The sequence below is a fragment of the Falco biarmicus genome, chromosome 17 (assembly GCF_023638135.1).
Source record: "Falco biarmicus isolate bFalBia1 chromosome 17, bFalBia1.pri, whole genome shotgun sequence".
Taxonomy (NCBI): domain Eukaryota; kingdom Metazoa; phylum Chordata; class Aves; order Falconiformes; family Falconidae; genus Falco; species Falco biarmicus.
The window spans coordinates 5,241,748-5,265,234 of record NC_079304.1 but is presented as its reverse complement, the minus strand read 5'-3'; the positions used below and the strand labels follow the sequence as shown (position 1 = coordinate 5,265,234).

Sequence of the window (23,487 nt, the reverse complement as noted above, 5' to 3'; positions counted from 1 at the left end):
GCAATTATATGGGAACATGCTCAGCCTCACAGCATGGCTTTGTCCCACTGAAGCCAGTGGGACTGTACTGAAGTGTTTGTATCGCAGCCTCCGCAGGCTGGGAGCCTGTGTGCTTTTTTTTCTTTCTTGTTTTCTTTTCCCCTACAGATTTTGTTTTGCCAGCTTGTGACAATTCTGTGGCAGGCTGGCTTGCCCAGAGCAGGAGGAGAGCAAAGCAGCTAGAGAAGCAGTTTTAGGGGGGCTCCTTACAGAGTTCAGAGTGGCCTGATACACCTTAGTACACAGCCCTGGCTCTTTGCTCTCTGGAGCTGTTATGCCCCTACTGAAAGCAGCAAGCATGTGAAGCTGTATGGTTCTGTTTTGTGGCCAACGGAGCCGGACTGCATCCTTTTTTGCCATTTCCGACATTTGCTATGTTGGAAAAATATAAGTAAAGATTACATACCCAGGCATAAAACACCAGAAAAATGAAATTGGCAAGCCTGTTCAGCATAACCTTTTCTATGTGCTGTAACAATAAATATTTGTTTGATACCAGGATATTGCAGAGTAAGGACTGGACCCCCTACACCTAACTGATGGAAAAATCTTAAACTGGTCTTTGGAATCATTGATGAGCTTCAGATAAAGATGACAGCCTTTAGATTTGTCAATAATGAGCCTAAAATTTGGAATGCAAGAAAGAAAAATAATAGTTGTATCCCCATAGTCAGCTTGTGCTAATTCATTTATACAGGAGAGAGGCAGATGCAGGGCTGTGGGTTAATCTAATGCAATGCCATTTTTGTTTTGTAGAGCACAGTTTGCATTTATTGCCTGTCATAAAGCAAGTTAAGGTGCACAACCCTGTTATTTCTCTGGGCAAGACTTAGAAATATGAACGGCTATTACAATCCAGCCCCCTTCCTATGCAGGATACAGGAAGAGGGGAAGCTTTATTGCAGAGCAGCCAAGCACCATTCTCTTCCCGCACGCATTAGAGGAGAGAGCCTGCCTTTGCCTGGAATAAATCCAATCCCCAACTCCTTTTGTGCAAGGAACCCGCACAGGAGGTTAAATCGATGGCCGCACAGCCTCACAGAGCTGCGTCTGCTGTGCCAGCAGCTACACTGAATTGTGATAATGAAGGAGATGCACCTGATGCTCATTGAGCTAATTGGGGAGTGCAGGTTCAGCTGTGCTGTTGCTGGGGTCGGGCACTTTTGTGGCTCATTGGCCAGAGCTTTGGCTCTCAGGGGTGTTCAGTGTCTGGGCACCTGGCCTGTGAGGAGGTGGGCTGAACTGGCTGGGGCTCGAGGAGGAGGAGGAGGTAGTGGTATCTGAGCAGAGCGCGGTGGTTTCTTTACCTTATTTTGGGTGTCCCCGCCCTCCCTGCTTCCTTTTGCTCTGTCCTTGCCCTTCAGGGAGCTGTAGCAACAGGTTTGGCTCCTGTAGAAAGGAAGGTGGCAAGGTACCATGATCCCAGAGGAGATTCAGAGACTCCTGGAAGGTAACCATGAATTCCTCCTTGCTCCCCTTCTGCTTAATGGGGGAAATCTGCTGTGGTTGCAGGGGGAGAAGCTGAAAAGCTCTTTATACCTCGCTGTGCTGAGCCAGAGAGCAATGTGGAGGGACTGTAGAAGCTACTCCTTCTCTAAGGGGACTGTAGAAGCTACTCCTTCTCTAAGGGGACTGTAGAAGCTACTCCTTCTCTAAGGCTGATGGTTTTGGGGTCCTTGGGTTATGTATGCCTGACCTGTTTCTAACCCCAGTTGAGAGTGTGGGGGATGCGGCTGCCTGTTCTGGTGATTTTGGGGCTGTCCTCCTGTAGCTCAGAAGTTGGTAGGTGCCTCCATGCCTGCGTTAGGGGTGAAGAAGCTCTCTGGTGGTCCTAGGGTGAAGGGGGTGTATGCAAGATTGGGGGGTTTCTCCTGGCGTGGTCAAAAGGTGCCCCCACTGGGTGTTTTCCATGAAGGTATTGAGGCTGTGCTGGTGAGCAGTGTGAGGTGAGACAAGGGGGTGGGTACAAAGGGTAAGAAAAGATTGTGTGCTGCAGTGAGCCCTCTCAGCAGGCTTTTGTTGTAGATGTGATAGCTGAGTCTCCGGGCTTTAGATATTGTGCAAGTGTTGCATGTTGTGCTGGAGATGCAGTGAGCAAGCTCGCTTGCTGGGGGTGCATCCTCAGGAAAGCTTCAACCCTATTGAAAACGGGGGTACAGCTGAGAGGGCCCTACTTCTACTTGGTAATTTGAATGCTGCCTCCTGAGGTCTCATCATCTGAGCAAATGAGCTGTGCTGAGAGCCGACAGCATTTACTTCTGTGTGTAAGATGGCGGGTGTGAGGCTTCTGAAGTTGTTTTTCATGGATTTCTTCATCAACTTGACCTGCAACACCTCCACTCATTGAATTGGTGGGCCAGCCAGGCAGAAACCATGCAAAATGCTTCTCTTAAAATGTGCTTCACAAACATAAACAAGTTCTGTACAGACTTCTCCAGCTATTGCTGACCCCATGGTGCAGTAAGTGAAGGCTGGGTGACAGAAGTGCCGCGCAGAGGTGACAGTGTTATAGCCTGTCCCTGAACGGAGCTTCAGCAGCGCTTTGCAGGTGCAGTGGTTAGCCCTTGCCGAACACACAGGTGCATGTTACTGGCACATCCCGCTGCCGCAGGTGTGGGTGGGCGGTGGGGAAGGAGTCGTTAGCATCTTGCTGCTGAGAACAGTTGTGTTTGGGGCTGGCCTGGTTGCTGCAAGGCTTTGTGACCTGTTGTTTCCTGTCACGATGGCTGCCGGCAGCACGGAGCACTTGCCCCTTCCCCTCCGAGAGCGGGAGAACTTCCAGTCCTGGGATCTGTCAGTCTGAGAGAGAGTGTACAGCCTCCAAGCCTGTCAAAGCTGCCTTCCAAATGCTTTGTGTCTTCCCCCAGATGTAGGTGTAAATTCTCTCCTCTGTTTTTTAATCATGGGGGCTTCAGTGAAGTTCACCCTTTCACATTTCTGATGTGCAGCACTTTATTGTTCAGTGCTGACACTTTTGTAAACAACTCATTTCTGCACCTGCCACCTTCCTTTAACTTAGATTATTTTCTTGTTAGCTGACTGTTTTTAATTGAAGGCTTCAGATCTCCTTCTAAAGCACAGCCTTTGTTTGCTGACAGGTATAGCAGGCTATGAATGGAGATTAATTGCATGTCACATACCTCTGTATCAAACTTGCTGTGTCTTAACAATCTATACGGTGTTGAGGCCTTCCAGTGGCTGAGGCAGTTTCTAGCTATGCAGGCTGGAAATGAAGGAGCTCGAGCTATGACATTGTTTGCAAACTGCGTTACCATGAGAATTCTTGTATTTAAAATAAAAATCACAAATAAAGGAGGAAACATACCGATATACAGGTAATAACATTTGCATCCTTATGCTAAAGTTTCTGATTCCTTATGTTAAAGTTTGGTCAGTGGTGCAGGGCTGCTCGCATGATGTGCAGAAGCAGGTAGTCAATGGTGTGCTAGCAGCAGTTGTGTTGTTATCACGTAAGACATCTCTGAGGTTGCAGTGGTTGAATGCCAACACAATATGGCTATTGTCCCTCCACTGCGATCCTGCAACACTTACGAATGCTTGTTCTTTTCTGTTTATACGTAGGTGTGGTTGCACCAACTGCAAACAAGTCAGTTCGTTACACAGAGTTTCACTTCTGGGTCAGTTGAGTCCCTTTTAAAACTACTTTTGTTTAAGGTTATTTCATACTTGTTTAGTACAAATTTCTTCTGAAGGCTGGAACAGTGGTTCTAAAAAATGTGATATATCTTTGACAAACCCAGGGCTGCTTTTTTTGTCTGTAGAAGCAAAGCCAGGCTGGCAGCCTGATCATCTTCCCTTTGCCTGCCTTGCCTGATCCTCTTCATTTCAGATGGTAGGGCTGGAAAGCCATTTTCTTGCTGGGGTTTGGGCACCAGGAAGGACAGAGCAGGTGCTGCACTGGGAGGCTGTGACTGCACCTGCACAGCCTAACAAAGCTGGTAGCTGCTAATTGTAAGGCGAGCAGCCTCATTGCTGTTTTAAAAATAAACAAATGCTCTGTTTGTGTGGGCTAATAAGCTGCAGTCAGATAGCATCATGAGTAGCTCTGGAATTTAAATATCAGGGAGTCTGGGGTTGAGATTTGGAAACGGTTCTCAGTTCCCCCATTGTCTGTTGCATAGGAGAGAATGTCCCATTCAGCTCACTGCAGGAGGATGGATGAAGGTTGCTTCAGTTCTCAAGGTTTTCTCTGACTCAGCCCCACAAAAGCAGGATGGCTCATCTGAAAGATGTTGTTTCACCATGAAACCATCCTTTCTTGAGCTTACAGAAAAGTCAAGAAACACTGTGCAATGGTTCATGGCTTTTATTTATTTTGACAAGTGGGATGGGGTGATACAACTAGCCTTCTAAATCCCAAACCTCCTTGGGACACATCCTGGAAATATTAATGCAGTCTCAGGGAATCTCAAGGTATCTGTACTCTCTGTGTTGATAGGTGTCCTAAACTTTTTTAAACTGATTTTTTTTTTTTTTTCTAGCCAGCTGGGGTGATAAACTGCAGGAGGGATTGTGTGAAGCATCAAATAAGTGTTGGAGCAGACTGGTTGGCTCAGCGTTACCTTGCACAGCAAAACCATTGTGATTCTGTGGGACTAGTCCCTCTGCAGAGGGAGTGTAGGATTTCTGTTAGCAGTTTTCTGATGGCAGAGTAGAAAGAGCAAAAAATAGTGAATGTGTGTACGTGCGTGGAGAGAATACACATGGCATCTTAATACCTTTCAGCTCTGTTATTGAGTGCTGATTAACTCCTAGAATTTAGTGCTGCCATTAAAAGGTTATTTACTACCTGGACTTCAGTGGTTGTGACATAATTCTTATGATGCTGTGCATCTCCTGCAGGATTAAAGTGGATAACTGCAATTGCCTCTAGAAACTCCCCTGAAACACTTGATGAAATTTCAACTTTTTTTTTTTTTTTTTCTCCTCTTACCTTTTTAGCTGCAGGAAATGAAAAGGAGAGTCCTGTAAACTTTCAGAGTGGATCGCAGAGAGCAATCTATAAACATCAGGAATATAATGTTACCGACAAGCAGTAAAACTAACATTAGGGTGATTTACTCTAGAGCTGCTTACATATTGCTCTTCCTGATCCACTTTGAGAGTTTATGGTTGGGCTTTCTTTTTCATTTCCTGGTGCTATAAACATAGTGGCTGGCTCTGAAAGGGGCTTTGCCTGGTTTGCAGAAGTGACCCTAGTTCTACTATAACTTATCCAGCAGCTGATCTGTGCTGACATCCCAGTAAGTAAATACCATATTAGAGCTAATTGCGTACTCGTGGAGCTAATCTGTGCTTAAAAGTGACAGAGGGATGCAACTGGTATTTGCACAAATTCTGGGAGAGCTTGTTTTTCTTGCTTGATTTTTCACTGTGGAAATGCAGCCTTCATGTAGTTTCTCTTGCTGACCCATTTCTACTGTGTGGTTTTTATGCTGGTTTGTATATAATAAATTGTCCCTATAGCCTCATCTGTTCTTAAGCAGTAAGCTCCTTGGAGCAAGATACATCCTTTTGTGCTTAGATATATGTACTTGGGTGCTTTCTATGTAATTTGTAAGCGATGTAAGCCTCAGCATTGTTAGGCCTGTCATACGCTGGTACTGTATCTTGGATGTACAATTAAAACTGCGTAGAGATGTACTGAAAATGAAACTTAGCCTAAGGATTACACATTGGCCTGGGATTTAAACAGCTTCACTCAGCTCTCTGGCAAAGCCTTTGTCTTATCCCAGGCGGGCCACCTAGGGCTAAATTACCAGTAGTGAACTTGATATTAACAGGCATTTTGGCCTGACACCTCTGTGCTCCTGGGGCTCCCAAAACCGCTGCTGGATATAGGTGTGGGTTTGAGAGCAATACTGTGAATTAGCGTTACTGCCCATCTGCTGAGATGTGGCAACTGTGCATCCCCACGTCGGGGGGTTGTGCTAAGATGTTTCACAATCTCAGTGCTGTATCCAGTCTTCAGGCAAAGTGGTGACTGCAGGTAATGGGGCACAGCAGGCTCAGACCTGGTTCCAGTGGGTCAGGAGCCCTCCTAGTAGGAGGGAAGGCAGGGAGACAAAGTAGTGAGGACCTGGAGGAGTTTATGTTTGGCTGAAGTATGCTTGTTAGCGAGCACTCCCATGGAAACTGGTGCTTTTAGCTAAATAAATCCAGAAAGGAGAACTGGATTGTTATGGAGACAGTGTTATTATCTGGATTTGCTTCCCCTTCCCAGGCTGCTGAGGGGAGAGCTGAGTCTCCCTGGTCCTGCTCATCTCCCACTCTTCAGAGGCGGTGGGAAGAGGGCTTTGCTCCTGAGAGATGCCCAAGCATCAGCCTTGTTTCCCTCCATGTTCTTCCTTATGCCCTTAGCTTTAGAATTCCCTTTTTTTGTGCTCCCCCCTCCCTAGCTCTAAGCCTTTGAGTGTGTCATGAGCAGGCAACAAAAAGAAATGAGAGCTCACGATTTTAGCAGAAAAAATTATTAATTTCTCTTGTGGCATTTTGATCTTGAGATGTGCTTGCAGGTAGAGGAGCTGTTTTTAAGGAGCTGTGCAGATTCCTGGGGTGTGCTAAACAGTGCTGGCTGTTGTACTGGCAGCTGAAGCATAAGGAGCTGAAAGTCCTGCAAGCAGGATATTAAACTGACATTAGTGTCACAGTATGGGGTGTGAGTTAAAGGTTGGAGAGGCCCGTGGATGTGCAACACCATAGCTTTGAAACCAATCTTTTCTCTGCTAGGGGAAACTAGCAGTAATGCTGCTGAAGTACAATGATGATATTCTTCTACACAGAGCAGGTGTGAATGGAACTGGTTTGTTTTCTATGAGATTTTTTTCCCCAGTTTTCTGTAAAGAGCATAAATATTTATGCAAATAGAAGACACTCAAACCTTTTATCTTCTAGTTCAGATTAAATTTCTGCATACAGATGTAGTTTCCAGGTGAGAGAATACCATATTTACTTTTGTCTGGCTGTCTCTGTTGAGCAAGCACAGGGTGTAGTATTTCAGCGGCAACCTTGCAGAAACCATGTTGTGATACAACTGCATGTAAGCTAGTGCACACCCAACCTGTCTTTCAGTGCTTGTCCTTCATGAAGATCATCCTTGTGAAAACCACAGGTTAGGGTTTCCTTGAAGTGTCAGTGGATTTCTTGCTCTGGCGTTTTAGGAAATGCTTTGGATCCTCCTCTGGATGGAATAACCACTCCTGCTATGTCCTTATTTAATGCCAAAAGCCTTTCACAGCAGCAGATTTGTAGGGTTTGGGGCAGAAAAGAAGCAGGTGGAATTGCACTTGGTCTGATAGGCTTATCCATGTTTCACTTCACCTTCTTCCTTTCTTCTGCTTGGTGGTTTCTTTGCTTATTTGCCTTACTGCTACAGAGAAGCTCTGTAATCACATGCAATATTTAGATCCTCTTCTATCTACAGTCACTGCAATGTCTTCTCCAAGTGAAGTCTTCAGACTGACTTGTGTTTCTGGATCAAACTGCTCAGTACGGTGCCTCAAGGGCTTCCCGGGGTGCAGCCAGGTCCAGGTTTCTTAGCCAAGACCAGGTATGTGAGTTTTAACCTGTAATTCTCTTTTCCAGATGTTGAAGGCTACCTGGCAGATGCACTGCAGAATGAAAACTTGAGTGCTAAAGCAAGGGAGCAGAGGGATGCAATTCTCTTTGGCTTCCAGCAAGTCAAAGCTAGGTTTGTATTGTCTGCGTTGCGTTCTAATGAAAGTGCTTCAAAACAGTGTCCTGCCTTGGGGTACCCCATGCTGTATTCAACTAGCTGGACAATTAGCCCATGATTTGAAAGGTAATGGACATTCAGGGCTTGGTATAATGTGAAAGTGCACTGCACACTGGTTTGTAAACTCTCCTATTTAACCAGTTTTATGGTTGTCTACAAATTTGTTGTCATTTGTTTGGAATTCTTGTGTTTCAAAGTAAAAAATTATGCCTTGGGCTGTGTCTGCCCAGCTCTTTGCATATGGGGGTCTGATCCTGTCCTGTTCTTCCTTCTCCCTTGTGCTAGAGAGGATTTTCTGGAAAAAAAGAATCCATCACTTAGGCTCGTGGGTAAATCAATACATTAAGTAAAGACTTTTGTTGCGGGCTTCCTGCTGAAAGTATCTATTTTACAAGTGGCTCCTGAATTCAAATATGTATTGCCTGGACTTTGATATGGTAAAAAGGAATGAAAAGAACTTCTTGAATTAAAACTGGGGTCTGACCTGGGTTCCAAAATCTCATGTCCTCAGGACTGCTCAAGTCCTGCATGAGAACGTGAACTGCCTCATTTGGATAAGCGAGTGAAGCAAACAAAGCTTGTTCTATTGTGCTAGGGGAAAATCGAGGAACATAAACAGAGAACAGGATGCTGAAGGCTTAAATAAAACTTCCAGCATCAGCTGCATTGTATTTTCGGCTAGAAATGTGATCCAGAGCTTGCTGTTAATGCTCTAGTTATAAGATATGAGTTGTGTCACTTGACGTTAAGGCCTGACAATAAAACTCAGGGTGGCTGACTGATGTAAGCATCCAGTTTAAATAAAACTGCTGTCGAGTCCCTGAGAAGCAGAGAATTTTATCCTTCGGAAGGGCACAGCCAGACTCTATTCCCTGCAGTCCCACTGAAGAACTTTGCAAGATGCCCTGCTGTATCTTAATCGATCTTTCCTGCTGGCTAATTAAGCATCAGTTTTACTCAGCAACTCGGGACTGTGTAATTATCAGCCTGGGTTGCCCTGAATAATTGAAACAAGCTGAATGCAGAAGATGGAAGCCTTTGGAAAATGGGGCCGTAGCGTATCTAGTGGAAGAATGGGGGGGGGTGTGTGTAGCAGTATCCTGTAAGATCGCAGAAGAAAGGGCTTGATTGCATGTTTATGTGATTTCTCTGAAAAATTCCCACTCATTGGCAAGTATTGATTTTGGATAGAAAGAATTAAGTAAGGAGAATTCTGAACCTGAAGTATTCAGATGTCAAATCAAGCTTTTTTTTTTCTACACACACACTCCCCCCAAATGTCCTGAGATCATGCAACTTTAAAAGTGACAATTTTTTATCTTCATGTAGTGCCACTCTAGGCCTGTTTTTAATAGACTATATTAACAGCTTGGAACTTGATAAATGTGTGAGGCAGCTGGCACGCTTGGAAATACTGGATTGTTCTTGCTTCCCAAAGTGGGTGGTCTGTCTTCATGAGCTGTTAGCTGTGAATGGTGCTTGAGCGGTGGGGAAAGATGCTGCTCTGGCCTTCATGCCATAGACCTCTGCCTTCCCAGAGGTTATGTGTGGTTTTGGTGACTTGCTCAAGAAGGAGCAGCCTTTTAGGGTCCTGGGACAAACACTGATGCTGTGATGCAGAACTCGACCTTTGCTCTCAGCCTAAGAATACAATTTGTGATAAAGCTTCTAGAACAAAATAATCTCAAGAAACCCCAGATTTAGTGTGAAGCAGCCTTTGCATCAGGAGGAGAGGTGATATGCAGGTTCTTCCTGGATGCTCAGGTTAAGATGTGGGCCTCAGTCCTGTTGCTTATTGAAATAAATTGCAGGTACTTCTGGAGCGGAAAGCAAGACCCTTGAGCAAAGACTACAGGGCGCTGCTGATTTCCTGCTTATGTTTTATTGCTCAGTGGCATTTGGAAAGGGTGAGAAGAACAGAGTATACAAATGTCCTTGTTCTGACCTGAGCCATTAATACAATGATTTGTGGTGGGAGATTACTGTAATGATGACTGTATCCTTTTTATTTGAAAGGATCTAAGCAGGTCTTGCTCTTGGGGATGAGGCGTAGGTTTGTCTCTTTGGGGAGCTTCCTGTGGCTTTTGTGGCGGGTGTTCAGGAAATCATCAGCCATCGTCTTCAGGAAGCGCCTGCCTCCCCCCAGCAGCCCTGCTCTCTGTGTTTCCCCTCTGCAGGGTGAAACACAACACAGTGTGTAGGGTTTCATTATTTGGGTTCATAATGGACATAAGTAAACTGCTCAGCTACTGGGGAGAGACGCATGCGTCTCTGGGAAGGACGAGCTTCATCTAGTATGATTCTCCCGAGCCAGTCACAATAACTGTTCCTGTAAGTTGGCCGTCAGGTCTTTGTATCACTGCTCTCCCCATGGCCTCGTAACATTCCCCCACCGGGAGGTTCACTGATGACTATAAAGTGTACAAGTGGTTGGGGTTTATGGCTCCTTGTGCTACCTGTGAGGATATATTGTTTCCATCTCACTGCAAGAAGTGTGGTAGGTAGGGAGTGGATTGTGTTTGCAGGTTATAATTTTTTCCGAGGCAGGCTGGGTTATTTCTGTTTGAGGAGCCGTGTCGGAGGTGTTGCAGGCGGTGGCTGTGGGGAGGCTGTCACTGTATGGCTGAGTTATGCCTCCTCATACCGTTTTACTTTCAGAATACATTTGGTTATTTAAAGTGCACTGTTGTGTTGAAACAGTTCTGTGTTCTTTCTTTTTTTTTTATTTTTCTCCTCCCTACTGACTCAGATCCTATTCCACTTTCTAATATCTTACATGTAAATCCTGGCCTGGCAATTTTTTTCCTAATCATATCTCTGGTTTCATTGACAATCTCTTTTAATTGCTTTCCCTGCCATCCAGGAAAACAAGCCACAGAACACGACAGGAGGCTTGGTCCCCAGGAGTTACCTGTGGGAGGGATGAGGCTCTTGCAGCACAGTAGCACCTACAGTAGTCACCTGTGTCCTGACCTTAGTCCAAAGACCCTGCTCTAGTCCTGATCAGAAAAAACAAAGTCTTTGTAATGAATAAAACTTGCTTAAAAAGCACCTTTGGTTTGGGAGGGGGTAGCAGGAGGATGCGGTGCTGGGGCAGAGTTTTTGCTTGTTTCCCAGAAACCCCAAAAGTTGTCAGTTGCTTCTGGTGCTGAGGGTTTGTTTCAAGTTGTTCCTTGGGAACATTGCTGCTGCTTCTTGTGTCCTAACAAAGCTGACTGCAGAGCTAGCAGCAGATGTCCGACACCTGGGATGCATCAGATACATGACTCCACTCAGGAACACAAGCCCATTCTTGTCCTTTGGCAAAAGCAGTAACAAAAAAAAAAGTCTTCTTGCTGTTAAATGACCTCACCTCAGCATTTCGACATTTCTAGTGCAGTTACAATGGCAGGGGGTGAGATGGGGAGAACGGGATTTATTTAAAAAAATATGGAGATAAATAGTTCCTCCATCTCCTTGGAGTCAGCTACTCATTTAAACTCCCTGTTGGAAAGCAAGGGTGCATTGATGGAAACAAATTCTTAGTTTTTTTTTTTTTTTCCCCTGAGGTGAAATGTAATAGTGCTAAAAGGAGAGCAAGGCAGACTTGTTGTATATCAAAGCAGCAATGAAGAGAAAGGGGTTTAATTAATGTTGGGTTTCTTGCATACACCCACTAGGATATCCAAAATAGACACTGGAACTCTACCTTTAATGTGCTCTGTTGTGATGAAAACAATGGCATGAACCTGAGGTCCAATCCTGCTACTCATAACTAATACACAGGACCGTTTCCTGACATTCCTACCAGCAGCAGGCGTTCCAGTGTAGACCAGGTTATTCACCTCTGGATAACAAGCTTCAAACTTTGTTTTACTGCCTCATTGTCAATCCCTCCTTAAAGTTTGTGGCAATATTCCCAATGCTAATACTGTGCTATCAGCGAGGAAAAGTCTGCCCTTGGTCTTTTAACTCTGCAGTGAAACTTCTTGTGTACCAGACGTGTCCAGGTGATGATGCCCTGGCCTGCGAAGGAGAGCCTGCAGGTCTTTCCCAGACCTCCACCATTGCTGTACTGCCACACTGGTATCTGTGTGCTGTGTCACAAAGGCAAGAGTGCTGTGGCTGGCAGCTTGTTTGTATTCCCAGCCTGGTCAGCAGATGTGTGCTCCTTGCCTAGTTGAGTGATTTAGGTTCCTAATATTAAGTCTGGGATGAGGTTTAAATGTCTAATTGCATAGTGAAACGACATTGCTGTCCTGCACCTTCAACCAGAGGCTGTGCTGCCGTGAGCCTTGTTCCTAACACTGAGGTTCAGAAAAATAAATACAGCCTCCGAGCTTAGAAATTGCTCACCCTTGGCACAGAGATGCAGAGTACAGAGGGGAGCTGAGATGCTCCTGGTGCTGGGGTACATGTTCCTATACTCTGTTTCAGTCTGAGCTGCACAAACACTTGGTTTTGAGGAGTAAGCTTCGGTAATACCATCACCTAGCTCCTGCTGGGTGGTTGGCCACATCTGGCCCCGACAGTGTAACTGTCAAAAGAAATCCTGCTCTTGCTGCCTGGGCTGAAACAGGGTGGTTTTACCCCAAATGGAAGTGCAGGGGTAAAGTCAACACCGCATGACTGCCTCTGGTTTGGGCATCCTCGGGGTTGTGCACAATTCTCTTGTAGCCTGTAGTTCATGCATGCTGTCACAAACCAATAAGCTACTGGTTTTATTGGTTTACAGGTGTAGCTGAACTGTAGACACTTCAACACCAGGGGAACTTTGCTTAATTATCTGGGGTTGAACTTGATCCTTCCTGTGGCAAGGTATTACAGTAGGATTGTAAAGATTCACTAACGGAAATAGATCCAAAATTTTGTCTAAAGCAGTGTTTTGCCTGTTTTAATAAATTTCTAACCATATTAACTACATTTATTACTTCAATTTTCAACCTTATTTTAAAGTTTTAAGATTGAAATTAAAGAAAATGCAATTTCAGGGTAATTTTGCTTCATTAGTCTAAATGCACTGCCTGTAATTCCTACCGATATTAAACTCATTATGCTGAATAATGTGTGATACCAAGATAAAAAGGAATTTAAGAATGTGACCTGATGGGCAGATAATTGAGCTCAGCACATTAACGCCAGGGCTGGACTATAGCCCCACCACATTGTCCTTAATTAGGCAAAGTGCTGTTCTCCTCCTTCATGTTCTTCAGAGAGCTGAAATTTATTTGCTCAGCAAGGAAATGATCTTGCTGAGCATGATTTCATTCACACTTACTTTGGCCATTAAATACAGATTTGTTCTGCAAAAAAAATAAAAGCAAATCCCTGTCACTTCAAAAGTACCTAGCAGGTTTGGAATTTGCATTTTTCTATCCTAAAAATAAGCTCCTCTAGTTGTGTGGGGTTTTTTTGTTGGGTTTTTTTTTTTTTTCTCCTTTGTGCGGGGGAGACCTGTCCCTGCTCAGCACTGGCCTGGGGATGCGTAAGCGTGCACTGCACCAGCTGGTGTTAATGGAGATCTAAAGCCTCTCACCACCCTGCACCAGTACATCTGTGCCTGGGTGTGTGTGAGCACAGGCATTCCTTTAGTTTTCAACAGTCAAGTTTAATACTGACCGTGGTGATTATTTCTTTTTAAAGTCTGGTAAAGTTTCTGTTAGGATGTTCCTAATTTATTCTGTAATCTTGGTAGGGGATTTTTTTTTTTTTACACCCCCCATACCTCCTTTTGGGGAGTGCTGAGGAAGGAATTCTCCTCCGTTAATATACGGCCTGGCAGGGGCACAAATTCAATTCAGCTGTTATCATATTCTACCTGCTTTTATACCTGGGGTGAATGTGGCCATTCACTCTGCCAGTAATGCAGTTTGGTGCCTTCTGGGTTAGGCTCCTTTCAGTAATTTGCATCATTTTCCATTCCAGCTGATAAAATTACCCGTTTCCCCATCCATTTCCTTGTGAATGCATGGTTAATCTGAAACCTGAGGACTGTAAATGATTGAAACTGTGTAACCAGAGTCTTTGCATAGCTGCTGGTGCTGCTTCTGTAACATTTAACCGAGAAATGCATTTGAAGTGGTTTGTAACAGACTTTGCTAATGGTGAGCTCCCCAATCCCATTTTAATCTTCTTTTTTTCTACTTGAAATCTTGTACAGCATTGATTTTTAAAATTTTTTTTGCAAACATTAAAAACCAAAGAATACTGTGCACCAAACAAATTAGACTGTCTTGAAATATCTAATTTAATAACATCTGTGGTGATATTAGTGTTCTTAATTGGACAGGAAAATACAGGAAATTTGATTGAAACCTGACTTTATTTTATGGTTCCTGCTGAAATTGAGTCTGAGAGGAAAGTGGGGTTTAGACTTTTATAGACTTTAGAGCTGCAGAGAGACCATTATAACCATCAAGTTTGACCCCCTGCGTAATACAGACCGTAAGATCTCAGACAGCAATTTTTGCTTCTAGCCCCAAATGGGTCTGGTTTGTCTCCTTCGGCTCTGGGGTTTGCTGCAAGCAGGGGATGCTGGGCAGCAGGCTCAAGTTGTGGGTGGGAGGAGGGGTGTGTGTGTGTTAATCATGTTTTTTACTGGATTTCTGGACATTGATGGGATTTGTGACACACACGCCCGCCCCCCATGTAACAGAGGACTAGAGGCCTGGGGTAAATCTGCTGCTTGAGTTTTGTGTGAAGGTTGGAAATACAGGAATAAAATCGAATTACCTTGATGCTCTGAAAATACGTGAGTCCTGCACTCATGCCGAAGGGCAGATCTAGACCTAGTGTGGGCAGAATAATGTTGTCTTAGGGGGGGATTTCATTCTTGCATATTCCAGGGCTTAATCTGCCCTTCATTTTGGAACAAGAAGGGATATTTCTGGGTTTCCCTGGTTTAAACACTGCTGTTGAGGAGATAGGAGTGTTGAAGTAACTTCTTTGCTGGTAGTCCTGCTTGGTCAGACCTGGAAGCATCGCTGTCTTCAGGTAACTGCTTTTGAGTAGCAGCTATGAAAAGCAAACTCTACTCTCCTGAAGTGAATCATGATACGGTACAGCTAGGAAGGGTAGGATTTGGAGAGCTTGTTTTTAAACCTCACAAGTGTACAACTGATGCTCTTGGGGTTGCTTCCAATCTTGATTCGGTTGTAAAACCAATGCAAGGGTAAGATCTGGGATGCAGGTCCTGGAAGCATCTTTCACTTCTGAGGACCAATTCCTGGTTCTGTGGGAAGCAGCAGAAGGCTCTGGTCCTTACAGACCAACATGAGTTCTGGCTCAAGACTCTAAGGACAGTGGGTTTCTGTTGGGAACAAGGTTTTCTGGCAAACCTGCCCGCTCTGCGACTCCATTTCCCTTTCCAATGTGACAACAGCATTTTCTTCTGTTCTTTCTCATGGTAACCCAGCCTTTGAGGTCTGCTTACACAGTTGAGTTGCAATTTTGATTGGGTCAGTCTGGAGACGCTGCTATTAGGAGGCTGACAAATCAGAACTGGGATCTGTACGTCTTTCAGGAGCAAAGAACCTAAACAGTCCCAGAAAAGCGAGCCCCTCTGATATTGGATTGTTGAGTGTGTAACCTCAAAGACTATACGATCATGAGAAACAATTTGTGTTTTGAACAGAACAAGTCTGTGGCTTCTTCCTGTCTGGCCCCAAATATGCGCCGATGAGGTGAGAGAGGTGGGTGGTTCGTTGCAGGGGAAATACTTATAGGATGTCTTTTGTTGCAGTATTGGCAGTGCGGTGCTTTTTCTTTAGCTTTGTAATGGAAATCAGATATTCTGGGGTTAGTTCCTCAGTTTACATATTGCATCAAAAATCTCAGTAGATTCCTTTGTCAGCTCATTTTGCTGAAGCTAGTTAATCATTTGAGAAGAGTTTTTCCCATCTCCCTCCACTTTAAGGTCTGATGGAAAGTGGACCTTCCTATCTGGCTGAAAACCCCTTGCTATGCTTTGCCTTAACTGGTTCTTTTCTGGGGGATTCCACCCACAGCTGGTGGATAGGACTTTTTTAACCAAGTGTTTTAATCAAGGACCACTTAAGACATGACCAGATATATTGCCTGCTCCCAAACTTTCTGGTTAAGAAAAATGAATGAAAAGCTTTTACTCTTGGTGTTTGTGAGATCTAAAAATTGTTTATTAAGGATGAAAATGTCAAACTGATTCCAAGGCGAATAACTTTCAAAATCAAGATGCAGTTGGCTAAAGATTAGGCCTCTGGTTTCTAACTTATACTGGCTGGCTCAAGGGGGGGATGTGTATGGAGCAATTACAATTTTTTAAAAATTATTTGCTGTAAGAAATTATTGGGCTATAACTTTCAGGATAAACCTCCTGTAAAGGTAAAGAACAAAATGTTGAGTAACTGTTACCCACAGATCAGGCTTGTTAAAGGTGTAACATGTGTGCCAGTTGTACTATCTTAATTGGGAACAAAAATCAGAATTGACCTCGAGCTGTACTTTGGAGAACAGCCCAAGATGACTGACCTTCTGCTAGCTGAGTTTCTCCTCCTCTGCTGTGCAGGAACAGGCTTTATTCTGAATCTATAAGCATGCACACGACTTGGAGCTGTAGATATATTTGAACTAGCCCTCTTTGCTACTAAGGTTGTTGCAGCAAAAATGGGCATTTTGCCCAAATAATTGTATTTCTTGGGTAATGTGGGAACAAAATAAAGAATATTCTGGCCACTTCTGAAAACTATGAAAATATCACTTGCTGATTAACTAAGGCTGAAGTTCTCTGCAGGAAGGGGTGGGGGAAACACAGATGCTGAAAGTCATCCTTCCCCCTGCTCTCTCTTAGACACATACAAAGCATCAGGGGGAAAGAAAGAAATCCTGTAAGTGAACATACTGACAATGCTGTGGCATCGTATGTGGGTGCCTTTTAAGCTCTCAAGATAAGTAATTTATTCAAGATTTTCATGCAGTCAGTGGCAGATGAAGGAATTAGATCATTACTCTTCCATTGTCCATAAGAACAAGACCATCTTTCCCCTGCTCCCGATTAAATTTTAAACTAACTTTCATTCTCTGCTTAAGCCTTTCCAGAGTGAAAATGATCAAAGCATGAGATTAAAGACACATCCTGATCTGATGAGATTAGAATTTTTGACTGTTTCCTTATGCTAAAAAAGAAAAAAGCGCAAAACATCTTTTTGGTATTTCCCCCCCTGCCCCCCCGCCTTAAATTTGATCAGAGTGAAGCTAACACGGGCTTGCTGGTCCAGTAGGAAATGGAACTCAATTTTACATTTTTTTAAACCATTTTACTGTATTAAAAATGACAGAGGTTAGAAACAAAGCTCTTATACTTTTATTGAACTGGAATTACAAGTGACAGAAAATCATTTTGGTCCTAGTGCAGTAAATGTTATCACTAAAACATGTTCAGGGGAGATTAGGACAGTCTCTCAAGCACAAGAGACAAAAGTTCACAAAACAAGAGGTGATTTTGCTGTCCTTGTCTCGCAGTCATTGTCTGCTCAGGAGACAAAAGTATTTCAACTCTCAGGGATGCTGGACATGGGGGGGCGTCTGGGGAGTGCAGTACCTCTCACTGAGCAGAAGCTGAGCCCATGGAGGGGAGCTTTCTCAAATCAAATGTTCAATTATCAATGTTTGAATTATCAAAGCAAACACTGAGTAACAGTTAACACTGATTGGAAACAAAAGGATGGAGCTGCAGTTAGGGTTCCCCTGACCTTGGGCAGGTGGTGACACTTCCCTGGGCTTGGGAGATAAGATGTAGCTGCCATAGGATGGATAGGAAAGAGCTCATAAAAAAAAAAAAAAAGGGGGGGGGGGGGGGGGGGGCGGGAACCACTGCCAGGAGCATCCAAAGGTCCAGAGAAATTTGCAGCCCTTTATTGCGACAAAGCACAGCGGTATGGCTCTTTCCAGTGTGATACAGCTGTTATTTATCACTGAGCCCATTCTCCCAGGAAAGTTTCTTCTGTCTGTGCGCATTTTTATTTTTTTTTTTTTGTCCAAAGCAAACAAGTCAAATATTATGCTCTTAATCAGAATTCTGTTGTTGTTTTCTAATTAATCTGTGTCAGTAGCTTGAATGTTTGTGTTAAATCATTTTCTTCATGAAAGCTTTTAATGAGGAAACAAATTGATTGGATTTTTACGTACTGGATTCTTGCCACTAATGCCTATAGACCAACCCTTTGTTACACATCTTGCCTGAATGGTGTCACTTTGTGGTTTATCCCCAATCCTTGATCTATTTCCAAAACTCGCCAGTGCTGTTCCCATATTAAAATGACTCAGATGTCAACCCAAGATGTGCTTAAAGTGTGAGAGATGAAGAAATTGTGGAGGATTTTTTTTTGGCATGGCCTGAAGTGGGCAGTGTGCATACTGCTGTCTGCGATGCTGCTGCTTCAAGGGAAGGCGTGAGATGGGGTTAAGAAAAGTCATAGACTAGAATCATAGAATAGTTTGGGTTGGATGGAAGGGATCTTTAAAGGCCTTTAATTAAGGCTGCACCGCAGAAGGTTTTGTAAGCTCTTCTGTTTGGAGAGATACCTGTGCTAATGGAAGGAAGTTGGGAGCTTTTGAAGAGGAAGAGATGTAAAGGAGTTACCTTGGGTGGCAGAGGCTGCTCCAGGGGCCAGCTAGCATCTGCAGGACTTGCAATTCCTCTTGAAGCTTCTTCCACAAAATATGCGTTGACCACTTGCTGAGGTCCTGGCAGCATAATTTTCCCATCTGTCACTTACTCATCAGGCTGGAATAAATAATTAAAAAAAAATAATAAAAAAATAATGTATGCTGATGTGTGTCTTTTTTTTTTTTGTCTTTTAGGTACCACTTGGAATTTCCGCCCCAAGGTGAGTACAAGCCAAGGGAAGGTTGGTGAGTTCTCGTGGTTATGAGCTTGGGGAGTAGGGAAGGGCTGGGCATGTGTGGTGTTTTCTAGGAAAGTCAGCAAGAGGAAGAGTTTAAATTGAATTTATAGCTGTGTGTGGCAGTTTGTAGGGGTGGAAAGGGGCAAAGCTGTGTAAGGGCTATAGCAGGAGCCGGGGTTAGCGTTCGTCCTGAGCAGCAGAAGTCCATTTCTCCTTGTGCCTTGAGAGCAAATAATACAAAACTGTGTGGTGCTGACATAAACATGTTGTCTTGGACAAGCTCAGGAAATTTTGTTGCAAAACTTCTGTCTCCAGAAAAGTCCCAAAGTTCAGAAAGGTCACTGTATTCCCGTGGGCCATAGGCTTGGGTAAAGCCTGTGGGGTAACCTTCAGCAAGTTTCCTCCAGTCTCGTTGCTTTGTGTTACCCCGAACTTGAAACTGAATCAACCTCCAGGTGTAGATAAATGGTCAGGCTGTACATTTTTCAGTACCGTGACCATCTCTTGTTATGTCTGTTAACAAGCTGGGAGATTCTGATTGTGACTTTGATCTTCATTTCTGCCATAATGGGGGTGATGACTTAAACTTCCCAGGGTGCCTGCAGGTCACAAGTCGTGTCAGTGGTGGTACTGCATATTCAGGGCAATTGATGGATATGTATTTGCTCAGAGCTGACCTGGAGCTCCTCTGACTCTGTATTGGATCGGTGGAGCTCAGCTCTGACTCCTGATCTGGAGTATTGGGTACAACCAAGCTGCAGCCAAGGCACACAGTTCCGTGGCTTCATCCTTTTTCCTTCGATGACGGTTGTCATACGTGAGCACAGACAGGATGATTTGCCAGTGTTCAAACAAGATGGGAGCTGGGGCTGTAATAAAAATCCTTGTGAGTGTTCCAACTCAGCTAATCCTTCATTTACTCCAGGAATAAATTCCAGAATGTTACCTCCTCGATCAGGGCCCACTTCCAGCACATCCTGTCTGTCTGGCAGCACAGAAATGTCAGAAATGCAGCAGCGTTGCAATTCCCACTAGAACAGTGTTATCACATTTTAATATGAGCCTCAGTGCAGCCTCGGTGCTTCTAATTGCTTTCAAACCATTGTTTTCATGCGTTTGGTTGATGAACCCAGCATCTGGCATCATTTGAGAAAGTACAACAGACAGCTGTGTTCAAAATTAAAAAAAAAAAAGATAGGATTAGAACACATAAAAGGGCTCAAAATTAGATTTTTTTTTTCTTCTAAATTTTGAAAGTTCATACAATTTAAAGGGTGGAGGAGGGAGGCTTTTGTTCTTTTGAAATAGTTGTTATTCTTTTATAGGGTTGGAAGCCTAAGTAATATTAGGAAGATTGGTTTGTAGAACTGCATATAGATTTGTAAATGAAGTGCCTGGTTCACTTAAATGCCTGCTAGGAATGACTGTGTAAGTGTTTGGGTCTTCAGATATGTAGGTTTCTCTAAGTGTGTCCCTATGTCATCTTGGGAACTGATGCTATTTGGAAAATAATGTACTAAGGAAACAGGACAACCTGAGAGGGAAGGCATGGGCCTGGATGTCACCTTGAAAGCCTCACCTCCAGTTTATGATACCTTGCTGGGTGAAGGAGAGGTTGTAATGAGAACTTGGTGCATGCTGAATGGAAAAGAGACAGAGAACTACTATGGGGGGCTTGGTTTTGAAGAAAAAAAATAATCTCATGTACCTGGACATCTTGATAAGAGGATGGCAACAACCAGGTGTAAGTTAACTGCCCAGCTGCACTGCCAGTGCATTTAAATAACAGGCTGATGTGGCAAAGGAAAAGGCTTCTTCTAAGAAGGATTTTCTTTGTAATAGCTAATGAACAGCTGTTCTAAAGGGGATAAGCACAACTTGCGACCACATCTGGTAAAGGCAGTTGAGCTCCTTGAACTTGGAGACATGCTGAAATCCCTCTGAAGACCAAAACCTCAGTGATTCCAGCTATCCCAACCTGTTGGTTTCTAGTATTGACTGAAATTAATAGAATCCATCTTGATATCTCCCAGCAAGCAGATATTTATATGAAACAGGAGTACAGGTCTTGAGGGTGAGTTGAGCAGACGAGTGCGGTTTCAGAAAGACATAATTGAACAGAGCGTAAGGCTGCAGGATGAGTTGCTGTTCCCAATTCATATGTACCAAGCGATGCTATTGACTGTAGTGTGTAGCTGCAAATTATTTTTCCCTTGTTCCTTAGGTGCTTTTTGAACAGAGCCCCAGGGTGACTCATATTTCCTTTTGGAAGAGAGCTGACTGCCTATGTGAAGCATTTTATACACTTAATATATTTCATGCATGCATACCCTTGCTGTCTTGCAGCAACCTCCCCTCTGTGGAAAGAGAGCTAAGGAAAGTTGGCAAAGAAAATCTGGACAGGACCTGGGTCAGTTGTAGCCCTCCCCCAAGCTTCTTGCTGCCGTTTCCATCTCTTCTCACAATTCAGTGCAGGGGAAATGTTCTGCAACAGCTTTGATTTAGAAGAAACGCGTGGTCTGAGGGAGCGGCGGCAGGCGGTTCTGGGGTACTGCAAGGGAATCCAGCACTGAACAGGAGAGGGAAACTGGAGGGGAGAGTTGAGCAGTTGGGAAGAGAATGAGGGGGCAGGGAGCAATGCAAAAGGAAGGATTAAAGAAGAAAAAAAGTACCTGTGCAGCTAAGTAAGAGCTGTGGGTCAGGGCTGTAAGTTTGGCTTTGCTGGAATGGGACTTTACACTGAATTATAGTCACTGGTGCATTTCAGCTTCTCCATTCCCAAGCCCCAAAAACATGCAAAAGCTGGGCTAGTGTAAAAAAACTAATGTGGCCACTGGTGGAAGTGAGCTAGATTAGATCATTGATGTCTATCCAATATTTTGAGATACTCAGAAGCACAAGTAGCTCTGTAACACTCTGCTTGAAGACACAGACCTCCAGAGATGGAGAGAAGGTGGCTTTGCCCTCCTAGCCGAGGGCTCCAGCCTGGGGATGGCAAAGACTTGTCCCTCCAAATCCTCCTGTGGGGTACCTGGGCCTTCCTGCCGGGGGGGTGTCCCCTTAGCACGGTGTCACACAGACAACTCATAACTTCCATCTGCTTGTTCATGCTAAAAAAACCCCACCATACAGTGGATGCAGTCGTAGGCAGTTAATTTTTACTTTATTTTGAAGGAAACAACCCCAAATAGATGAATAAAGCCAGATTTATTTTCATTGAGCTTGTGATAACACTTATGTTTTTCCATCAAAAATTCATCCCAAATGGTTTTCTCTGAAGTGCTGCATATTTGCTGGATAGTAGTGCTCCCTCAAATATTCATAAGTAGTCAAACATGCGGGAGAGTGGGCATGGTTGTTCCCATTTATGAAATTTAGGAAAACTGAGGCTCAAGAAATGTGCTTAAAGTACCAGAGCATCTGCAGGTGTGTCCAGGAATTGGGTCCAGATCTGCTGCTTCTCCCAGCTCTGTGCCTTAACCCCCAAAAATGTTGCTTTCCTGAAGTTGGCAGCAATAAATATAAATGTGTGCCAGGAGGTGGGGTAAGGGACAAGCCAGGATAAAACACGGCTTAAAAACTGGGAGCCTTCGTGTTCTGTTAAAGGCTTAAGTAACAGTGTGGAAAGTCTTAGTAGGCCACTTATCTCGTAGTATATACTATTTAGATGAAATGCGTATCATTTTACCTCTGCTGGCCCTGCTCTGGCTCAGATGCAGAGTGCTTCATGGGTCGCCGGTTATTCTTGGGGTTGGACTTCGTAGCAGTGCATGAGGTATGCGTATACCCGAGGCATGCGTGTAGTTTTCTTTCATTAGCTGGCATTAGACAAAGGCCTCAAGTGTTAGATTTATGAGGTAGCTTTTCTATGTAAAGCCTCAAATCTATTGAATTGAACTGAAGCGGAGCTGGATGGGAGACGGAACTGTGCATTTCCCTAAACCGCTGCTCCCTGGTATTGCATATTTGGTTCATGTAGTTATGACAAGTACAAGTAGCAAATCATTAAAGCAGCAAAAACACCATCTTTACTGTAAAGATCCCCTTTGAAGCTGGGGCAGAGTGTTCCTGAATTAATGGAGTGCATAGTGATTTTACTAAGTTTTATTTATAAAAAACCCTCTTTGCGTTCATGCCAAGAGTCTCCAGCTCAGTGGTAAGCAGGGTTCATACACAGAAACCTGGTCTAGATTTATGATGTGTTTGAAAACGCAAGGGAAAAAATATCAAATTGACAATATTTGTAACGTATTGTTAAAATATCTATTCTATCGCCATGCGTGGAATTCCCCAGCTTTATAAACATGAGTGCCAGCTACAACCCTTGAAATGTCATAACATGCAGAGACAAAAAGAAAACAAAAAAACTTTTGTTAGAATGCCTTCTAAAGTCCAAGATGTGTTTGGGTGGTGTGTGGAACAGAGTTAATTAATGAAAAATAAAATATACACAGAGGCGTATGTTCTTTAACTTAAAAAAGAAAAGCTTTAGTATCAACACTTTTGACAGCTCCCTTTATCAGGACTGAAGCTTTGCTTCCTGCAGCTCTGGGCATGCAGTTCTTTGCCTCTGTGTATGTATTATATTCTCGGCAAACTAATCTGTGTAGAGACAGTATTTTTTTGCATTGAAATCCCTCCCGTTTCATAGTTTTGCAAACTCTGAGCAGCTGCACAGCTTTGCTTTTACATGGGCTTATAAATTATTCCGCTACCTAAGGTATTGTGCACAAATTTTGGAGGCAAGTAACGATTATAGGAGAAAACAGAATGCTTCGCTTGGAAAAATGTCATAGGTAGGAGGCAAGCGTCTGTGCTCTGGGAAGGGCTGTA

General features: G+C 43.9%; 1 protein-coding gene across 2 annotated transcripts in view; it reads left to right on the top strand.

The window, feature by feature from the left end:
• Positions 1 to 1,361: 1,361 nt before the first annotated feature.
• The window catches only part of SKAP1 (src kinase associated phosphoprotein 1), a 155,723-nt gene continuing 133,597 nt past the window's right edge, over positions 1,362 to 23,487 (top strand). The window contains exons 1-3 of one of the 2 annotated variants that reach the window (XM_056362162.1): positions 1,362 to 1,489; positions 7,645 to 7,750; positions 18,611 to 18,636. In XM_056362162.1, the coding sequence (XP_056218137.1) occupies positions 1,456 to 1,489; positions 7,645 to 7,750; positions 18,611 to 18,636 (166 nt within the window). In that variant the 5' untranslated portion in view covers positions 1,362 to 1,455. The remainder of the gene's footprint in view (positions 1,490 to 7,644; positions 7,751 to 18,610; positions 18,637 to 23,487) is intronic. The other variant, XM_056362163.1, reaches the window with a different exon arrangement.